General features: G+C 42.1%; 1 protein-coding gene across 2 annotated transcripts in view; it reads right to left on the bottom strand.

Moving 5' to 3' along the window:
• The window catches only part of LOC135226996 (probable E3 ubiquitin-protein ligase HERC1), a 247,094-nt gene that overhangs the window by 212,849 nt on the left and 12,982 nt on the right, over nt 1-21,263 (bottom strand). For both annotated transcript variants that reach the window (XM_064266723.1, XM_064266724.1), the window contains exons 4-5: nt 12,941-13,304; nt 11,906-12,054 (exon numbers count right to left, since the gene is read on the bottom strand). In XM_064266723.1, the coding sequence (XP_064122793.1) occupies nt 11,906-12,054; nt 12,941-13,304 (513 nt within the window). The remainder of the gene's footprint in view (nt 1-11,905; nt 12,055-12,940; nt 13,305-21,263) is intronic.

Below are 21,263 nucleotides of genomic sequence, written 5' to 3'. Positions count from 1 at the left end.
ATTCTGACGAAGTGTGGTCTACCATCACATGCGCCAGGATGTATACACCGGAGTTCTACGTATCGTTGTTCCCGCCGCTCTGTTTTCCGTCTTCTATGTTATCGATAGCTGCTGCCCACTCCGGTGGGGGAGGAACTGGGCTCAGAGAATGCGCCTCCAATTGGTTGGGCATTGCTACTCTACTCCGGTGCGATCAAACTCAGGCTTAGGTTTTGCCTAGTTTCCCTGTTCTGCTCGTATCTGGCCCACTCCGCCGGTTATAGCTTTGGCGATACCCAAAGTATGGATTCTGGAGCAGGCGGAGACATCCAGAGCTTTATTAATAACAAGTAAGTTGAGGATTATAGTCAATATTACCTTTAGCTGGTTAAGTAACTAGTTTAAGTGTACTCATACCGCCGGAATTAACTCCGGCGGCATTATTTAACGATACTCATGTATCTTTCCAACTTACCGATGGTTCGCTGCCAGGAGGTGGGGTGCCCAGCCGTCCTGTATAAACCGTAAGGCCATGAGGTCTGCCGGTCTCATGCCAGCTGCGCCATCCACCTGGAGGGATGCGTGGTCTGGCACCCAGAAGCCTGCATGGTGTGTTACGGCCTTGTTAGGAACATAACAGATGAATCGGTACGTAGCATCCTCGCCTCATTGTTACTCTGAATTCTATGTTACACATATCCGTTGCGAAAACTCAAACTAGATAACGTGGAAAAGTCCCTGGGGAACCTGATTTGATTATCTCTTACAGGTTCATCTGACGCTCAAGGCCTCCTCGATGTCAACCCTTAAGGCCTGGGTAGGGGGGTTTGGAAGGAATGTGGGAGCCGGCCAACCATACGTGCTGTTGGAGGAGATGTGCTCCCTCCTCTACCCGAACGCCAAGGTTTCGGCAGCAGTACCGGCGGAAGTAGCGGCTCCCATCATAGAGCGGATCCGCCAAGAGACCCAAGCCCCCACGGAGGACCAAGAGGGCTTGTGCGATGACATGACGGAGGAGGTGGCGGCCATCAGCCTGCACCGGGAGCCCATCGAGGACCAGGAGGAAGGTAGGGAGGTAAGTGAGGCAGGTAGGAAGGTAAGTGAGGCAGGTAGGAGGAAGGTGAGGGGCAGTGGAGGTCAAGGTGAGGAAGGTAAGGAAGTAAGAGGCAGGTAGGAAGGTAAGTGAGGCAGGTAGGAAGGTAAGTGAGGCAGGTAGTCGTGGGGCTAACGTTCTCTCCTTTAGCCCAACTCCTCCTCCTTCTTCTTTTCAGGGCTTCCCTGGGAAGTCCACAACCTTTTGGAATAGGTCGGGCTCGGTAATCCCCAAGGTGAAAACCTTGAAGACAAAGTCTCTGCCGAAGGCAGTTAGACCAGCCAAGCCTTCCCCGGCAGGCTCCGCCAGGTCGTCATTGGCCTCCAAGCCTTCGACTTCCTTGGGCAAAGCTACTCCCCCACCCAAGGGGTCGGGAGCTAAGACTTCTAAAGCCAGACCGACGGAGTCCGGCTTCGATCAGGAGGCTTTCGCCACTCTTCTCATGCAGAAGATGAGCGAAGTAGTGGACTCGAGACTTCAATCGATGTCCACTCAACTCGCCTCAGGTCTAGAGACATCCGGACAGTCCATCATGTCTCTGACCCAAAGATTACAAGCCCAGGAGGAATTGGTGACCGGATTTCTCCAGTCCGGAAGCACACCGCAGTCCTTTGCAGTTTTTTGCGGTGCCGGACGCATCCAAGCTCCCACCATTCGAGAATAGCAACCCATGGTGGTTGGCTCTACATGCTCCGTTTTCAGAGGGCAGGCTTACAATTGAGGGTTGCAGAACCCGACCCGTGGAAGACTATGAGTTCTTCCCGCCAAGCCTACAATTCCCCTTCCCGGGCTACACTAGACTAGCCGAGGAAGCGTTGGTCAGGGTAGACAAGGTCCCGAAAGAGACAGTTATCTACCCTAGAGATCAGGCTCAGTCGGCATGGGTCCGCGCCCTTGTGGAATGGGAGTGCGTCAACACCAAGTTGACGCCCTACAAAGGTTGCTATACCATGTTCGTAACGCCGGATAGCGTCCCGACTCCTTGCACATCAAAGATCGCAGAATTGACACTGCAAGCCGGAATGGAGGATAAATCCATGCCTCAGCTAAAAGAGATGGAAGCTACCTCTTTGCTCTTTCCCGGAGATCTGGAGTGTTGGGCTGGCGCTCCGGCAAAGTTCACGGTGGGCGAACTTGACCCGGAATGTGCCTTCACACAATTCAGTGAATGTTTGCCTAAAATTCCGGATGCCATGATTAAGGCAGAATTCGAAGCAAGACGTAGGCTGAGCAGGTCAATTAACTCAGTCACCACTGCAGAGTTGACAGCTTCTGTCTTTGCAGAGGAGCCTCTATTCCGGGTCCTGACAAAGTCGCTGCTGCAGGCTTTTCAATCGGATCTGTATGATTTTATAGTGGCTAGACGAGCCTGCAGGAAGCATGTCTTTGCTAATGCCTCCATCAGGCATGAGCCTAACAAGCTCATAAAGGCATCGATCTGGGGAGCCAACCTCTTTCCTGAGGACGGGGTTAACAGCGTCCTCAGCAAGGCGGCTAGGGCTAACCAGAACCTTCGTGTCCGCTGGGGACTTCCCTTCAAAAGGAAGTTCGACACCCCCAGATCACAATCCAAAAGTAGGAAGAGGCCTAGGAAGTATCAGCCTTTCCATACCTCTCAGTCTCAAGCAGTGGTACAGGCAGTTCCTGTCTCCCAGATGAGCAAGCCTTCGACATCTAAGGCACAAACGCAACAGCAGTTTGTTCTGCTGCAGAGTCAACCGACTCAACAGCCTTCGAGTTCGGCTGCCCTTGTGACTTCCCCAGCCTTCAACGCCTCTTTTGAAACACAGGGGGCATTTCGAGGCTAAAATAGGCACCCAAGGGGTAGCAGAGCCAGAGGTGCTTTTCGGCAGAGAGCTGGCTCTAGAGGGAGAGGCTTCAGAGGAGGCAGAGGAAGTAAAACTTCAACCAGTCAATGAGTCTCTGCAGGTAGGCGGGAGACTGTACCTCTCCCGGGACATTGGACCTTCAGTACGTGGGCCCACAGTATTATATCGAAAGGTCTGGGGTGGAGATAGAAGAAAGGGCCTCCTCCACCAGTCAGTTTCTATCAGATTCCAACGACAGACCTTCTAGACTATGCAAAGACCTTCTTCAAAAGAAGGCAATAAAGAAAGTCAGTCACCTGAAATTTCAAGGACGTTTGTTCAGTGTACTGAAGAAGGACTTGGACAAACGAAGAGTGATTCTGAACTTGTCCCGTCTCAACTCATACAGTCAATGCGACAAGTTCCGCATGCTAACCATCTCGCAGGTGCGGACCTTACTTCCCCATAGGGTCGTCACCACCTCTATCAATCTTACAGACTATCGTGTACCAATAGCAAGAAACTTCTCTCCATACCTAGGCTTCAAACTAGGAAAGCAAGCTTACTTGTTCAGAGTCATGCCATTCGGGCTCAACATAGCGCCCAGAATATTCACCAAACTAGGAGAGACAGTAGTACAGGAACTAAGAGCTCAAGGGGTGTTGTTAGTAGCTTACCTAGACGAATGGCTCATTTGGGAAACCAACAACGAGGAATGTCGCAAGGCAACAGCCAAAGTAATAAAATTCCTAGAATACCTGGGTTTCTAGATAAACAAGGAAAATTCCCGTCTCATTCTGGCGTCTCGCTTTCAATGGTTGGGAATTCAATGGGACCTAACCACACATAAACTATCTCTTCCGCCAAAGAAGTGCAGAGAGAAATCGAAAGCTACGAGACAATTCCTCAAGAACAAACGGGCTTCTCGTCATACCCAAGAGAGAATCTAGGTTCACTTCAGTTTGCTTTAATAACAGATGTTCTGTTGAAAGCCAGACTGAAGGATATCAATCGGGTTTGGCGGAAAAGAGCCAACAACAAGTTCAGAGACAAAATCTCCTTGATTCCGCCAATATTAAGGAAAAGACTCCGCCCATGGACGGAAGTCCGGAGTCTTTCCAAATCAGTGACACTACAATTTCCCCCGCCGTCTCTGATAGTCCACACGGACGCCTCTCTGAGCAGATGGGGTGGCTACTCTCAGTACAAGAAGGTTCAAGGAACATGGTCAACAACATTCCGCCAGTTCCACATCAACATACTAGAGGCAATGGCCATTTTTCTGACCTTGAAACGACTCGCTCCGGCCAGGAACTTTCAAATCAGACTAGTCTCAGACAGTGCAGTGATAGCTTATTGCATAAACAGAAGAGGCTCCAAGTCGAGCCAAATAAATCATGTGATGATTGCAATCTTTTCGTTGGCAATGAAACATCATTGGCACCTGTCAGCTACTCACCTGGCAGGAGTACGGAATGTCATTGCAGACTCACTATCCAGAACAACTCCACTGGAGTCGGAGTGGTCCTTGGACACAAAATCATTCAATTGGATTTGCCAACAAATCCTGGGCCTTCAGGCAGACCTGTTCGCCACGGAGTCCAATCACAAACTTCCGTGTTATATGGCTCCCAATCTGGATCCTCTGGCTCACACCACAGATGCGATGTCCATAGACTGGAGCAATTGGCAGAAGATTTACCTATTTCCGCCAATAAACCTCTTGCTGAAAGTTCTACACAAACTCAGATCTTTCACAGGACAGATAGCATTGGTAGCACCCAACTGGCCGAAGAGCAATTGGTTTCCTCTTCTACTAGAGTTGAAACTCCGTCCCAGACGGATTCCCAACCCAAAACTGACTCAAATAGTACAAACTCGGACTGTGTCAGCTTCCTCAAGAATTCTGAATGCCCTAACTTTATGGACTTCATGAAGTTTGTGGCACAGAAGGATGCTAGTATTGACCCACTAAACACCCTGTTCGTGGAGTCAGACAAAAGAGAATCAACACTCAGGCAGTATGATTCGGCAATAAGGAAGCTAGCCATCTTTCTAAAAGAATCAGATGTCAAGAAGATGACTACGAATCTGACAATTTAATTTTTTAGAACTCTGTTCGAAAAAGGCCTAGCTGCTAGTACCATTACTACGACTAAATCTGCCTTAGGAAGATATTTCAGTTCGGGTTTAATATTGATTTAACAGATTCATACTTCTCGTCTATCCCTAGAGCATGTGCTCTTCTGAGACCGATAGACCGCCCTCACACGGTCTCCTAGTTTTTGAATGAAGTACTCAGGTTGGCTTCAGATACTGATAAAGAATCATGCTCATATATAACCCTTCTCAGGAAAACATTACTTTTAATGAGTCTGGCCTCAGGCGCCAGAATATCTGAACTGTTGGCTCTCTCTAGAGAACCAAATCATATTGATTTCCTCCCGTCAGGAGAAGTTCTGCTCTCTCCAGATCGGAAATTCTTAGCAAAGAATGAAGACCCACAAAACAGGTGGTCTCCATGGAAGATTGTCCCTCTTCCACAGGACCCATCATGTCCTATTATTACATTAAAATCTTATCTGGGCAGAGCTTCTAAAAAGTCTTCAGGTCCTCTTTTTATTAGAGAGAAAGGTGGAACCATTTCCTTGAAGGCCAACAGACAATAAATTCTTTATTTTATTAAACAAGCCAATCCGGATTCAGTCCCTCATGTCCATGATATCCGGGCAGTGGCTACCTCAGTTAATTATTTTCATCATATGAACTTCGACAATTTTAAAAAATATACGGGTTGGAAATCCCCGACAGTATTTAAACGCCACTATCTGAAAAATCTAGAGGCCCATAAATATTCAGCAGTGGCTGCAGGGAACATTGTCTCCCCTGACACGGCCTAGTTATGTAACTCTATATCTGTATTTTATTATTTTGCTATTAATTATCTTTTAGTACTCACTCTCACCTACCAGCCTCGCTTGTAATCCCTGCCTTTCTGCCTTTTGTTCCGGACTGGATTGCTCATCAACCCACTCCTGTACATGTACACAGTTCATTATTATATTTGTTTTTATGTTCATTACATGTTGCTTTTTCCCAGGATAGTATGGATTTGGTCATTATAGGTGCTTTTTACCATTTGTAATTTGTTATTCTTACCTTGATTATTAAAACAATAGTTTTAAGAAAATGTTTATTTTCCTTTCATATAAATTTTTTGTTTACCAAGCTTGTATGGCCAATTCTCTGCTACTATTTCACTGGCCGACACAGGTCGAACCCAGAAAAGGGATTTTGACAAAGGAAAAATCTATTTCTGGGGGAAGACCTGTGTCGCCCGGTGAAATGTCCCCATAGCACTCATTTCTAGGTATAAATAAATGCTAAATATACCAGAGAAAAAAGCCATATGGAATGCTGGAGTTACTACCTCCAGCTCGCTCACCCTCATAGGGTGTCAGTATAGCACAGGGGCGAGTGGAAGCCACTATCACAGATGCTTTGCCAATTAGAAGTCTCCTCTCTCAAAATCCCCCTCTAGAGAGGTGCCGTTACAATGTCTACCTTCCGCTCGCTACTACTACTTCTGCCAAGAACCCTCATTCCTGAAATACGCACCCAAGCTTGGGCCAGCTAAAGGGTGGGGAAAAGGAAAAAGAGAGGGATGGGTTCACTGGGTGACACAGGTCTTCCCCCAGAAATAGATTTTTCCTTTGTCAAAATCCCTTTGTTAGGCCAAGTTACAAAAAAAATTAATACCACAATTATTGAAGAAGAAACATACAAAAGAATGATAATAATTTTTATTTCCCTTAAAGTTGTTTAGCTCGCCTGCCATAATATACATCAGCGAGTGACTTGGTTTTTTGTTTTAGACTTAGCCAGTCGTGTGCAGGAAAAGGATCTTACTCTAGGGCAACCTGTAACCAATAAACAGAAACTTAGTCTGTCACCATAGCACATCATGTAGCCAGATACCGCTCACTGAATACTTCCATATGCATACATATATACTACCTATTGTCCAAAACATTAAGGCAAATGATGCAATACTTTGTTAGTTAACTGTACAAAGATATTTCCATTTCTTATATTTCACCATTTAACAGCTCTGTAGTATAACCCACATTGGGAACCACTTCATAAGAATTTGTACTTGCATATTAGAAAAGCTATAAATTCTATTAAATCCTGTAAACTGAAACAGTACAAAGAAATTAAAACTGATAAAAAATTACAAATTTTAAAAATAATTTGTATTTTTTAAATTTGTCATTTGTTCCTACACGAATCCAAACCCTCTATCTTTACATATGGAAGACTTACTGTTTGGAGGGAGGATTCTCACTAAAACTAAAACTGAACTGACTGGTAGTTCAGCTCATCTGGGTACATATACTCTCTTCCTGGTCATGTACATAGGAAGGATAGCGTACCTCTGATCTATTGAACAAAAGATGTTAAATCATCAGACTTCTGGGCATTTCGTATTAAGGAAATGTAATATCCTTGCTAGAGAGAAGGAAGGATTTTCATCTTCTAATCCAATAAAACTGGATTATAGATAGGATACTCAGTCATCTAGATACCCTGCATGCATGCCAGTCCAGCGCATAATGGTTCAATCCCTGTTCCTCTGTCTACTGAAAGAGGAAGGAAGATAGGAGAAAGGGAGGAGGCCAGTCCCATACACACCTTCTTACACCAGCACACCGTAGGCGAGATGCAACCTGTCCCTCAAGAGCTGGGTGAACTACATTGACATGTTGAGCATCCACCATAGGATCCAAGAAAAAGGAATCCAAGGGCCTATTGGCAACATCCCAAGGTAAAAGGAGATCAATGTGATCTGCACAATTACATTCCATCCTAGTACTCAACCCACAGGTCCTTCACGAATGTGATGGACAGACCAATGACCCTGGCCTCAAGAGATCTTGTCTAAAATGTACTGATGTCCACCAGGAAGTTGTGGGTTGTGCTTGTTTAATCATCTCCCTAGTCAAGAGAAGTGACCATTCGGACAACATTTCTTGAGCAACTCAAAGCTAACAAATGAGTCATTAGCAGTGGGTTGAAAGACTAATTTTAAGGAGGCAACACAGATGTCATACTGTCATTGGTGCCACAGGACCATAGAAGGAGAATGATCCATCTCACTGATCACCTTCGAAACATAAAGAATGAGTAAGTAGATCAGAACAGAGCCAACTTCAGGAAGTTGAGAAAAGAAGAATAGGATCAAGTTTCTTCAGAGGTTAAACAAGTTCTGGAAGTCAAGATGCCATGATCAATTGTCCTTATCTCCTGGCTTCATCAAAAAAAATTGTCATTCCATCCATCTTGCTTGTGATGTCTGGTTGGCCAATGTACTAAATGTACATACTTCAGTCTGCTTGCGTACCTACTTGCACTGCCAAAGAATAGATGAAAGGATACTAGGCCCTTTTGGCAACTGTGGCACTACCGTGGTACCTATTGTTGCTATAACACAGGAATGTCTATCTTGGATCCTGAGCCTCTTGCCTCCCTGGTAAATGTTCTAAAGAATTAAAATTCTCTGGAGGAGGGTACTGTAACCATGGCACTACTTTGGTGATATTGCTATTAAAGAAGTGCCTATTATGCGTGCAAACCAAACTGGCTTTAGTGAGGAGAGAGAGAACATGTGCATCCTCACTCAAAGGCAGTAAAAGAGTAACCAGTGAGCTCACAAGTTGTGGCTGGGTATGTGGGTAGTCCCACTTATCTTGGGACTGAGGGCAGATGCCACTAGTCCCTTGCATATGCAATTTTATTGATTTTTTACCATTTTCCAGCTGGCACTAGAAGATTTGAACAATGCTTTAACAGTAAGACTACTTCACTCACCTGTATCTGACCAATTCCAGCCTAAAATGGATCCATCTTCTTACTGCCCATAGGTATAGAAAGGGAAGAATGAAAAGAAGAGACCAGCCATCTCAATCATTCTCACTTTCATACCATCATCTTAGGCAAGATCAAACTGTCCCACTAGGGGCACTGGATGAGGTACACAACTTGGTGAGCAGCCACCCATGAAAAAGTGTCTAAGGATCTGTGGGCAACGTCCCTCAGGTAGAAGGAAGTGAAGTGTCTTGACTGCCAAGAAGGAGTTTAATCCTCTAATGTTGTGAGCTCTTGCATGCACAGTATTGGCAGTAAAAACTGATGATAAGGCATAGGCATGCATTATCACTTCAAGTAGCCAAAAAGAAATAGTTTTTTTGCACTTCTTGAACACTGACCCTAGTGACCAAACTTGTCTGTCATACATCCCTCATCATGGAATGTGTCTGGTTGACTGCTGTCCTGAGTGTGCTAATACATTCCCCTGCACCCACTCTGTCAATGGAATGTGTACCATCAATAGAGGAGATGATAGGACACGAGCCCCACCTCTTGTTGACTAAGGAACTACCATGGCTTGGGGAATAAAGAAGAGCTAAGTAACTGAGGTGCAGAATAGGTCAAGTTAGATTAGGTTTAGTTAAGGCTAGGCTAGGTTGGGTTAAGTAACCAACCTAGACTCTTGAAGAACAGGTAATTATCCTCTAGATGATGCCATGAAACAAGAAGACCCAGGAGATTGAAGTGCAGGTTTGTTAAGGTTATGCTAGAACTAGTTAGACTAGGATAAGTACTCAACATAACCTAACCCAACCTAGTCCCTTGCAGAACAGGAGACTACCTCGTGGTTGGTGTCATTAGACAAGATATTTCCGGATAATGAAATGCAGGACTGGTAAGGTTAGACTAGAACTAGTTAGGCTACACTAAGGAAGGTTAAGTACCCAACTTAACCTAACCTCTTGAAGTATATGTGAATGCCCTTCGGTTGATGCTTTGAGGCACCAAGCATCTCTGTAAGGGAAGTGTGTACAACAACTCAAGGGGAGAGTAGTTGTCTCATTATTAGGCTAAGTCCTCTCACTTATCTGGGAGAGGATGGGAAGGAATGGGGAGACCTTGTTGAAGGTCAGGACTCCCTTTTTTTTCATCTTCAAGACTTAGTCTTCATCCTTATGCTACGAAGAGTATTACAGAAGAGAACACTGAGGCTGTTGTACCAGTAGTAGACCTGATCCATAAATCTACAAAGTTAGAAAATAATTCCGAACACACCAGGAAAAACCTTGCACAATCCAAATTGATTGATCCCTGTTTTGGAAGCATAGGGCAGTATGGTTCTACAGAACTTCATTGTAAACAAACCAATCTGTAATCATAAATGAATCAGAAATCCAAAGAAATCTGTGCTGACTAACTGTAACTACCTTGCCTCAGGGAGTTAAAGGTTAATATTAGAGTAGGAACATTAGCTTAGCTCATGGAGTTGAAGGCTAATATCAGTGTAGGAACAATTAAGAGTCAAAATTCAAATACGAACGCTGACACGAGTTTTCTTCCTACCTGAAAAGCGTCAAAGTCTCTGGCTGAACACAACAGAAAGACAGTAAATTCCTGCAATAACAGACATATGGGTCTGATTGAATTAATTAATTCGATCTTGAGAAAGAACACATCAATTTACATTGTGAAGGACGTAAAAGTTGGCAGAACAATCCTGTTTGCTCATATGTAGATATGGTAATGTCCGTTGGCCATTACTAGTAACGCTCATCGGCCATCCATTACCTATGCGATTGAAAGGCATTACACAGATGTACTATTGATGGCTTGTACATGGGTGTCACTGTCTCACTGTCATGTGCACATGATTTGGCGCCATTCTAGATGTCCACTGAATTTCTATCAATGTTCTTCACTTAACTGAATGAAAAGAGGCAGTGATCTGATGGGAATCAGTACTTCAACATGGCATGGCTGTATGCCATCCCATTCTCTTTTCAACCCTTCATGTGAGCAAGGTCAATGGCCTGTTCCAAGACACACCATCTCGAGACAACTTCGTACAATGGCCATCGATATATGGCAGTACAGCCATGTTGTCATGTCTACAGCCATGTGACCTCAAACAACAAACTCGATCTCTCCAACGAGAGCAAGAACATGAGAGACTATGAGATGCTGAGGAGCGAGGCTGCATGGCCAACTGGAAGACTAACTACATGTACATGCATGTCTTCACAGACTCATATGTGCAACAGGGGTTGTAAAAGCTGAAATGACAATTAGAGGGCCTTCTGGTGGAGTGTGAACAGGGAAGAGTTCTGGAAAGACGGTGTCTAATGTCATGGATATGCGAGCGAGTCACACAGAATCTTTCATGTCTGTCATAGAAATTCAGAAGCCTTCACTACCCAAGAGTCTAACAGGAGCCTTGTCCTCCTTCCTATGAACATGAGCAGGAGTCCATGGGAAACCGACGCTGCAGCAGATTTCCCAGTCACCAATCTCTACTTGGAGTGAAATACCAAAGGACGAGAAGTGGCTGGACATGACATCCCTTCACCACCTTGAAAAGACTACAATATACAATACTAGACAAGATATTAGGCTGCTTAACATCAAGTGGCCTAATATCTTGTCAAACTTTGAAGGAACCAAAAAGTTGGGAAGAAATTTTGTCAGTGCATTAGGCAGCATACAGCACGTGGAGAAATGGGTGGAATTTGGACTCTGACAAGGAGAGATGCTCAGTTTAATAAGCGGCTGTATATATTTTTTGGGCAGTGCTCCCACCACAATTTTTGCCTATTACATATCACTTTATTGTCCCCTGTGTCCTTAATAAGGGTGAAGACAGTGATTGGAGTTGTTGAAGCAATCTGGTTTTAGAACAAAGCAGATATCGGATAAGCTGGTTGTGCGGAGGCATTCAGTTTGATGTTGGGTGCTGTAGGCTGCCTAATGCATTGACAAAATTTCTTTCCCAACTTTTCTATTCCTTCAAAATTTGACAAGATATTAGGCTAATATCTTGTTGGGTACTGTATATACTCTCAGAATTTATGGGCAACATTTAATAAGTTAATGTACTTTTCCTGATGCCATATCTTGCAATACACATATACAAAAAATTTCATCACACAGTACTAACCTGTACTCCTGTACTAATATTCCCAGATGTTGTTGTATCATCATGTGAACGTCTTCGCTCACTGGTTTCACTTGAATCGATGCAAGGATGTTCTAGCATCCATGTAACAAGTTGGTTAATTAATGCTGACGATGGTTCACCCTTGTGCCCTAAAATCAAAAGAATATTAGAAGTTAGCACACAAACACTTTTTAGACTTAGTATTTATTCAATTATATTCAACCATTTTTAATGCAATTAACATCTACATATGTACGTATTTACTTAGACTTTGGAATGGAAGTCTATACATGCTTTGCAAGCAGTCACTGAATGAAACAGTGCCAAGTGCACAAACTACAGATAATTTCTAATATGCTTTTTAATTCTCTTTCATCCCTCTAGTTTTAATCAATCTGATTTAGTACCACAAATATAAATCAAATGATATAAGGAAGCATGTGATATAATAATAAAAATATTACTTAACTGTAGGTATTCCCATCAATTTTAAATACCTGCACATCTGTACATATTCTATCAGCACAGCCTTAGACTTATTTTGAAGCTTGTGAAAACTAATACAGCAATGTAGTCAATGTAATGCAAAAAAATGGTTTCATATAAATAACCAAGTAGTCTCTTGCAAAGGACCTTTGACACTACAGAGGAAGTTTTCATGAAATCAGAAATTCTTTTCATGATACTAGTCTCAACTGTAAGTGAAACAAAATCATAAAGACACTTAATTCTCAATGTATGGAGTTACCCAAGGAGCAAATAAATGGCAAAATTCAACAATAAGATGACAAAACTTGACAATAAGTTAAAACTTAATAGTATTTCGAAAGGCCCAAAACATAAAGACTAAACAAAATGCCTTAAGATAACAAACTAAAACTGAAGACTATTATTCAATTTGCCTTAGTTCCACACATTTTAAATATATTAATATACACATTAACTGCTATTGACAGAAGTATAGTACGTAATATGAGGATGGGTGTTTATGGGCACAATTTCTAAGACAGTCTATAACTGCCAAAATCTAATTACCTTGAGCTGCAATAGCTTTTTGTATATGCTTGAGGGTAAAACCCATTTCCAGCAAAGGAGTGGCAATAGGGGGTGGCAATGGTGGTAATGGTGTCAAAGGTGGTGATGGTGAATGACTCCTTGCCATTGGAGGAAGAGGTGCACTCTGAGGAGTAAGGGGTCCTACAGATCTTCCTCTTGTAGGACTGTGGGATGTCTGAGATGAATGAACTGAGCGCATCTCCCCTGCTGGATGAGTTGCAGGAGCACATGGCACTGTTATTGGCAACCCTAAGGAAGGTATTGGTCTTTTTGGAGCTCTAACCTCAGCACTAGCAGATGGTATTTCTGTGATAATATTCTGTCTTTCTGCTGTCTCTGGAACCTGTAATACAAGAAAAATAATGTAATACATATATACATAAATAAATTTTGGAGAAATTTTGGTAATTATTACATTCATTTCTGTCATTGCCACAGATGTCAGAATCTTATGATGTAAACCTCTTTCACAATCACAAAAGGCTGGTCTTGCTTCATGACAAGAGTTTAAGTTCACTTCCTCTAGTAATAAGGTTTAGTTGAATTGGAAAGACAGTTTAGCTAAAATTACTGTTCAAAAACATCAAGACAGATGCCTTTTAACATTTGATTTAAAAGCTTCAAGAATTTAATGAAACATGTATTAATCTATTAATTTCCATTCATGAATACAAAATGAATATTAATTATTTTCTACCCAAAAAGCAGGTTTTGACTTGGAAAAATCTATCTTGATATCCATTGTGAGCCCTCAAAGGAGTCACATTGTTATGGGCCTCCCAAGGGCTCCACAAGACAGACCAGTCAATCTCAAAGGATTCTTTTATAGTGTGCTCTGCCAGAATAGTGCTTAGGACAGAAAGGTTCTATCTCTTGTTCACAACGACTGCCTTGGTATTCTCTTCAAAACTCACACAGACTGACAACAGCATGTATATCAGCTATCTTCCTCAGTACATGCCAGTTCTACACGAGATAAATGTTCACCCCAGTCCCATGCCATTTTGTGGGTGAGTTTCAAGGCTCAAGGCTCCTTTCACAGATAGGTTTCTCCTACATTAAAACCAGATTTTTTACAGTGTAGCCACTGTTCATCCCAAAGGAGCCTACAAAAGAATATGACAGATGACAAAATGACTAAGCAAATAAATCCAAACAACCCAGCTCAATATTGGGCCTGAAAGATAGTCTTCTGTTATTAACCATTTTCTCTATTACGGATATCCGTTAGGGTTTGGCAATAAAGAACAGGAAACAACACATGAAACTATATATGTATTATTTTTTGTGGTTCTATGGTGACCTATCTAATTATGTTGGGCCTGGCTGCAGGATTATTGCAACTTCCCCAGCAATATCTCAGCATTAACCCTACTCTCATGACATTAGGTGTTTCAGGAATTTTTGATCCAAGGTAAATCCACAGTTTATCAACCATTTTTTTTATCCACTAGGGTTTGGCAACAAAGAACAGGAAACACAAAAACCTATGTATGTACTATTATCCCTTTTGGTACTACAGTAAATTACCATATTATCTCGGATCTGGGTGCAGGATTATTGCTCCTTCCACGGTTCAGGAATACTGCCTCTAATAACTACCCAGTACACTTGCACACTTCTTCAAGGGAAACCATTCTGAAAAATGTTAATGATGTACTCACCCTTCGGATGTGATGCGACTTAGGAAAGGAGTGAGAGTCTGGCTATTTAATGAGGGAAACTAAAATAATTCTCAACCAATGTAGAGAGACTGTTTTGTGCTAGGGCGTAGGAAAAATAGGACCATCAGGATGTTTGCTTTGACATAAAGGCAGACCTTGAGTGCTTGAACCGGACATGATATTTCATCCAAAATACAGTTTCCTTATCAAAAAATGGTGATTTTCCCTTTAAAAGGTCTTAATTCTTGGCCAGGAATAATAGGCCTGTAAACAACAGTAAATGACAAGTAGGTGTATGAGTAATGAAACGTCCCTGTCTAATATAGCTCACCAAGGGTTCTCAGTATCATTCTTAGGGGCAGATACTGGTGCCTGTACTACATTCTGATTTGAGGTTTTATAGTATGACCTGATATTATTGTTACCAGTCGGAGCTTTAGGAGTGAGTAGGCTGTCTCTTATTACCCATTCTATTTCAACAGGGATTTAGACAACTGGTTTAACTTCCTTTTGGGCTTGGGTTTTTCATTACTCTGTTCCCATGACCTAAGTTTTTTGGTGAGAAACTCTCTATCCTCTAGTTTACAGGATGGGACATTTTTCACATCACACCCAAATCCATATAGAGGACACACCTGAATTTTTCTTAGGATTAATGGATAGCATTCTGATATGCTGACACTCAGTAGCAAGGTTACCTTGATACTGTTCATGATTTCCTCCCGAAATTCTTGAAGTACAGCAAGCAGAATTTTCCTACCAGGGAAGCCTGCACAAACTGACTGAGCCAAGGCCGTTGTAAAACCACTGCCCGGCAGTATAGAAGTCCAGGTTAAATCATTACCCCCCCACAAGTATAGAGGCTTTAGATAGGGTTGGGTGGACCCTATCAGCGTCCCCTTCAATATTTGACTGCTGCAAGGGAGGGGCAAGATTCTCATATGAGATATCTCTCCCGTGTGAAGCAGAAGACTGTGCCATAGATCTTCAGGATTCAGATTAGAAATTTCAGTGGCTATATCCAATTCATGTCAGGTATTAGTTACCTCTCTCCCAAGGAAAGACACTTCATCTCCATCCGAGGCGTTGAAATGGGAATTCCTAAAGTCCATTGCTTTTGGATTCTCCTCCTCCTGCACTCCAACTGAAACATGTAACTCATTGAGACACCTTAAAATGAGCTATTTCATCATTCAAACTTGCTGCCAGGAGCATGTTGCATATATTTCACACATTTCCAGCAACCAACCAGATTCTCCATTATTCCTTCACAAATGGTATATGCCAGGTAGTTATGAGCCATTTCTACAGGTGAAAAGCAGAATGAACAATTTTCTGTGGTGCAGGTAATATGCGAGTCCTGCATAATAGCAGCCTAGTGGTGATATTTATTGAAAACTACCTAGTGTTAGCTAGTACTTATGTCACTATGTAGGCAGAAAACACTTCAAATTAAAACAGGCTGACAAGGCCACAAGTATTTGTATATCCAGTGGTACCTCGAGATACAAAAGGCTCAACTTACGAAAAACTCGAGATACGAAGGTAAATACGAAGATTTTTGCGGCTCTACATACGAAAATTGTTCAAGATACGATAGGTTGTTGCTGTAAAGTCCGAGATTCGCCCGGACCACCAATAACAATTTTAAAACTCGTGCGCCGCCAACTGAGTAGACTCGCCACCATCCTCCCGCTCTCCCATTGGTTCCTGATGCTAGTTACTGCCATGAGGTCCTTCTCTCCTATTGGTCAGCATCTCTCACATGATGCATCTACATAGTGGCGTGCTCTTTCGGCCACTTCACGGCATCATCGGTATCGTACGCATGTGGTATTCGTCTGTTCTATACGATTTTGTTTATTAACGCAAATTCGTTAGTGATTTCATTGTAGTATACTTTATCGTACTACATAACATAATTACGTACAGTATATACGTAGTCATGGGTCCCAAGAAAGTTGAAATTCACAGAAAGAAGAGGATGCTTTCTTTGGAGACAAAGATGGAGATAATTAAAAAGAATGAAGCTGGTATGCGATTGAGTGTGATAGCCAAGGAATATGGCCAAAATCTGTTGACAACAGGCACCATCCTTAAGCAGAAGGATGTCATCAAAGCAGCTACACCTTCCAAGGGCGTGACTATCTTGTCCAGCAAGAGGAGCCACGTCCACGATGAAATGGAAAGGCTTCTTCTTGTCTGGATAAAAGACAAAGAAATCGCTGGCGATACGATAACCGAGACGGCAATCTGCAACAAGGCCAGCGCTATTTTCGGTGATTTGATTGCCCAGGCCGAAGACGACGGAGGAGAAGGGACATCAACGCCAACCCCAGACTTCAAGGCTTCTCATGGGTGGTTCGAGAAATTCCATAAACGGACTGGCATCCATTTGGTGGTGTGGCATGGGGAGGCGGAAAGCTCGGACACGAAAGCGGCCGAAGCCTTTATTACGACCATCGACGAGATGACTCAACGAAGGCTACAGTTCTCAGCAAGTCTTCAACTGTGATGAGACTGGCCTTTTTTGGAAAAAAATGCCTCGTCAGACGTACATCACGCAGGAAGAGAAGAAGCTACCTGGGCATAAGCCTATGAAAGACAGGCTTATGCTCGCACTTTGTTCCAACTCCAGTGGGGATTGCAAGGTGAAGCCCCTACTTGTCTATCTTTTGGAGACTCCTCGAGCCTTCAAGGCCCACAAAGTGCTTAAGGAGAAGCTTCCAGTGATGTGGAGGGCTAATTCAAAAGCCTGGGTAACAAGACTTTTGTTCACTAAGTGGGTAAATCTGTGTTTCGGCCCGACAGTGAAGAAATTCTTGGAAGAGAAGCGTCTCCCTCCGAAATGTCTGCTGGTGTTGCACAATGCCCCTAATCACCCTCCTGGACTCGAGGAAGATATCCTAGCAGAGTATTCATTTATCAAGGTTCTTTATCTTCTGCCTAACACCACCCCTCTCCTCCAGCCCATGGACCAGCAAGTGATATCGATCTTCAAGAAGCTGCATACGAAACATATTTTCAAGAGATGTTTCGACATCACCAATACCACAAACCTCACCTTGCGTCAATTTTGGAAGGAGCATTTCGATGTTGTGATATGCATCTGACTCATCGATCAAGCTTGGCAGGAGGTTTCGAGGCGAACCTTGAATTCCTTGTGGAGGAAACTTTGCCCTGATGCCGTATCCGCCCGAGACTTTGAGGGATTCGACGTGGGCGAAGCTGGGTGCTGCAGATTCAGGAACAGTTGACGATCCTGAAACTGTTTCGCAACCAGATCTTGACGAGATCGTTGCACTTGGCAAGTCCATGGGGCTGGTCATCGACGAGGACGACATCAATGACCTTCTTGAGGAGCACCAAGAGGAGCTTACGACGGATGACCTGAAGGAGTTAGAAGCCATGCAACATAACATTGTTCAAGAGGAGTTCTCTAGCAGTGGCGAGGACAACGACGACGACTCTATGACAACGGCAGAAATTAAGGATGCTCTAGCTGCTTTTCATAAGGTGCAATCATTCGTAGAAAAAAGACACCCCGAAAAGGATTACACAGGTCGTATGCTTGCACAGTTCGATGACGTTTGCCTGAGTCGTTTCAGGAACATTGTCAAAAGCAGGCAGAAGAAATCTTCCTTGGATAGTTATTTTTTAAAGAGGCCTTTAGTACTAGCAGGAGTAAGCAAAAAGGAAGAACCAAGTGATACTACGAAAAAACAGAAAGTTGAAAGTGGTGAAGAAGAAATTTTGTATAAAAAAAAAAAAAAAAATTTTATGTTTCGTAAAGTTAAGTATACGTATCTGCCGTTTGTCCTCCTCCTCTGTCGCCACTTTCGGAGATAGCCTCACTCAAAAGGTAAGCTTCCACATTTTACTTTTACGTACGTATGTACGTACAGTATTTCTTGTATACCATGTACACTAATACACTTTATTTACAGGTAATTAGCAGTACGTTATTAATTTAGGTATTGAATGGTCCAAATTGTTGTAGTATTTCATTGTTTATAGGTCAATTTAGCTTTATTATGAAATTTACTGGGGTGTTTTTGAAGTGCTTGGAACGGATTAGCCATTTTACATGTAAGAGGCGGTTCAAGATACGAAAAACTCACGATACGAAGGGCGCCTCGGAACGGATTAATTTCGTATCTCGAGGTACCACTGTAGTATGCTGTTAGGTAACCTGATCAATGGGTTATATCCATGAAATAGTAGCAATGTATTAAAACATTAACTCACAACTATACTACACTAACACTACTTTACAGGATTTACTAAAAAATGCTTTTAAACTTAATAAAATTAATTAATTATAAGAATTGCTGTACCAAACATGTACAAAATCAGTGCTCTAAGATTTCAAATTATTTGACAAAGCTCACCATTATGAAAAAATACATTTTGTTTTTCTTTAGGAAATGACAACAACAATTTCTCTCTGCACCTGTGACATCACTACTGGCAGAATAATACCTGTTGAAAGTAGATCCACATGAATGTATTTCCTTGAAGACTTGAAAAGACCCTAATATCAAGAGTAATGTAATTAGGGAACTTTCTTTATAACAAAACCCATTTGCTGTAGCTTCATTATAAAAAAACTACGAAGGAAATACGTACTGGCCCTTAGTAAACACCAAGGCTCATACGTCAAGCACAACTGGGAACTACAATCATGGCTATGTTTTGTATAAAGAAGATATTTGGCTAACCTGATTTACCCTTTCAGTAACCTTAAATTATCTATCAATATTGAAAAAGTAATTGACTAACAAGTTTTAATAACAATATACAGTGGGGCCCCTGTATTTGGATTCTCCCGATTCACAGACTCACGGATTCGTGGATTTCTCTCTGAACCCTATCTACCCATTTTTTGCGGGAAATTCACCTATTCGCGGGGTTTTCCAACGAAAATAATCACTAATTAGTGTATTTTTATGTTATTTTCATGACTATACCGTTTTTTTCCATCTGTCCTCCCGCCTGTGGTGCTCGCGTCTGGTAACACTGCGTCCCGGGCTTTAAATAGTTACTTTGTGTAAGTTTTAGGTAAATAAAAGGATATCTGGGTGTACATTTGCAACTGAAAAGTGTTTTAATAATTTACTATATGCGAATTACACCATTAATCTTCGAAATAGGATATAGTTATTATTGTTGAATGTAAGCTGCCTTTTCGGGGTGGCGAGTGGAACAGCCAGACACAAATTCCATAAAACAGATGCTAAACCAAGTTATGTCATATCGTATCTGGCTAACACGCACTTTATAAAAATTAAAAGTATATACAGGAAGTCCCTGGGCTACGATGGGTTCGGCTTACGACCCTCCGAGGTTAAGGCACTTTTCAATTATATTCATCAGAAATTATTTCCAGGGTTAGAGTGCCTACAACATTCATCTGGCACAAGAAATATGACACCAAAAATGCAAAATAATCAATATTTGAATTTTTTTTGGGATGAAAAATGCAATAAGAATGCAGTTTACATAGTTTTCAATGAACCCAAAGCATTAAAAGTAAGGTTTTCTTAGGATTTTTGATGATGTTCCAGCTTACGGCGCGTTTCAACAACAGAATCCCCGTCATAGCCCGGGGACTGCCTGTACTGATATATTTATGTGTAAGGAAGTAATATGTAGCTTAGTAGCAGAGTAGGTGTGGTTCAATAAGTTGACATCTTGCCGTAGTGAACAGCAATAGAAGCAATTTTCTTGCCACTGCGCCTGACTGTTCCATTCGCCACCCCAAAAAGGCAGCTTACATTCAACAATAACAACATCCTATTTCGAATATCAACGGTGTAATTTGCATACAGTAAATTATTAAAACACTTTTCAGTTGCAAATGTACAACCCAGATATCCTTTTATTTACCTAATACTTACACATAGCGTAACTATTTAAAGCCCGGGACGCAGTGTTACCAGGCACGAGCACCACAGGCAGCTGGACAGATGGAATAGAAAAACAGAGTATAGATACATTTCTATGATACAAAAATGATTTACTAATTTTCAAATATTAATATTGATTAATACTGTATTAGTATGTTTAATAAGATTAAATATCACATAATTAAAATAATAATTCTCTCTCTCTCTCTCTCTCTCTCTCTCTCTCTCTCTCTTACAGAGATGTATGTTTTTTGTATGATAAATATGATTTACTATTTTCAAATATTAATATTAATGTAAACAGCAATAATATCAATTAATTTAAGAAAATAATATAGTGAATTAGTTTACAAATTTTAACAATTATATAAGAATGAAGAAAATCCCAGGTACTAAAGCTGTCAAATATATCAAGTAATGTGACAGGAGGGAGAGGAGCTGTTGTGTTGTTGCCACTAAGTGTTCATGTAATTTCTCTCTCTCTCTCTCTCTCTCTCTCTCTCTCTCTTTACTGAGATGAGAGAATTTTTATGGTACACGTACTACAGTAATACCTTGAGATACGAGCAGCCCAACATACGAATATTTTTATACAAGCTGAAACTCGGTCCATATTTTTGTCTGAGATACAAGCGAAATTTGGAGAGACGAGTGTTACTGGAGGCTGCCGCTAGTTGGCGTGAACGGGTCCAGCATCAGAGGTAGACAAAGAGTAAAATACTTGGACAG

The sequence above is a fragment of the Macrobrachium nipponense genome, chromosome 15 (genome assembly GCF_015104395.2).
Source record: "Macrobrachium nipponense isolate FS-2020 chromosome 15, ASM1510439v2, whole genome shotgun sequence".
NCBI classification, from domain to species: Eukaryota; Metazoa; Arthropoda; class Malacostraca; order Decapoda; family Palaemonidae; genus Macrobrachium; species Macrobrachium nipponense.
The sequence above is the reverse complement of the archived record's forward strand: the minus strand, read 5'-3'. Positions and strand labels throughout refer to the sequence as shown.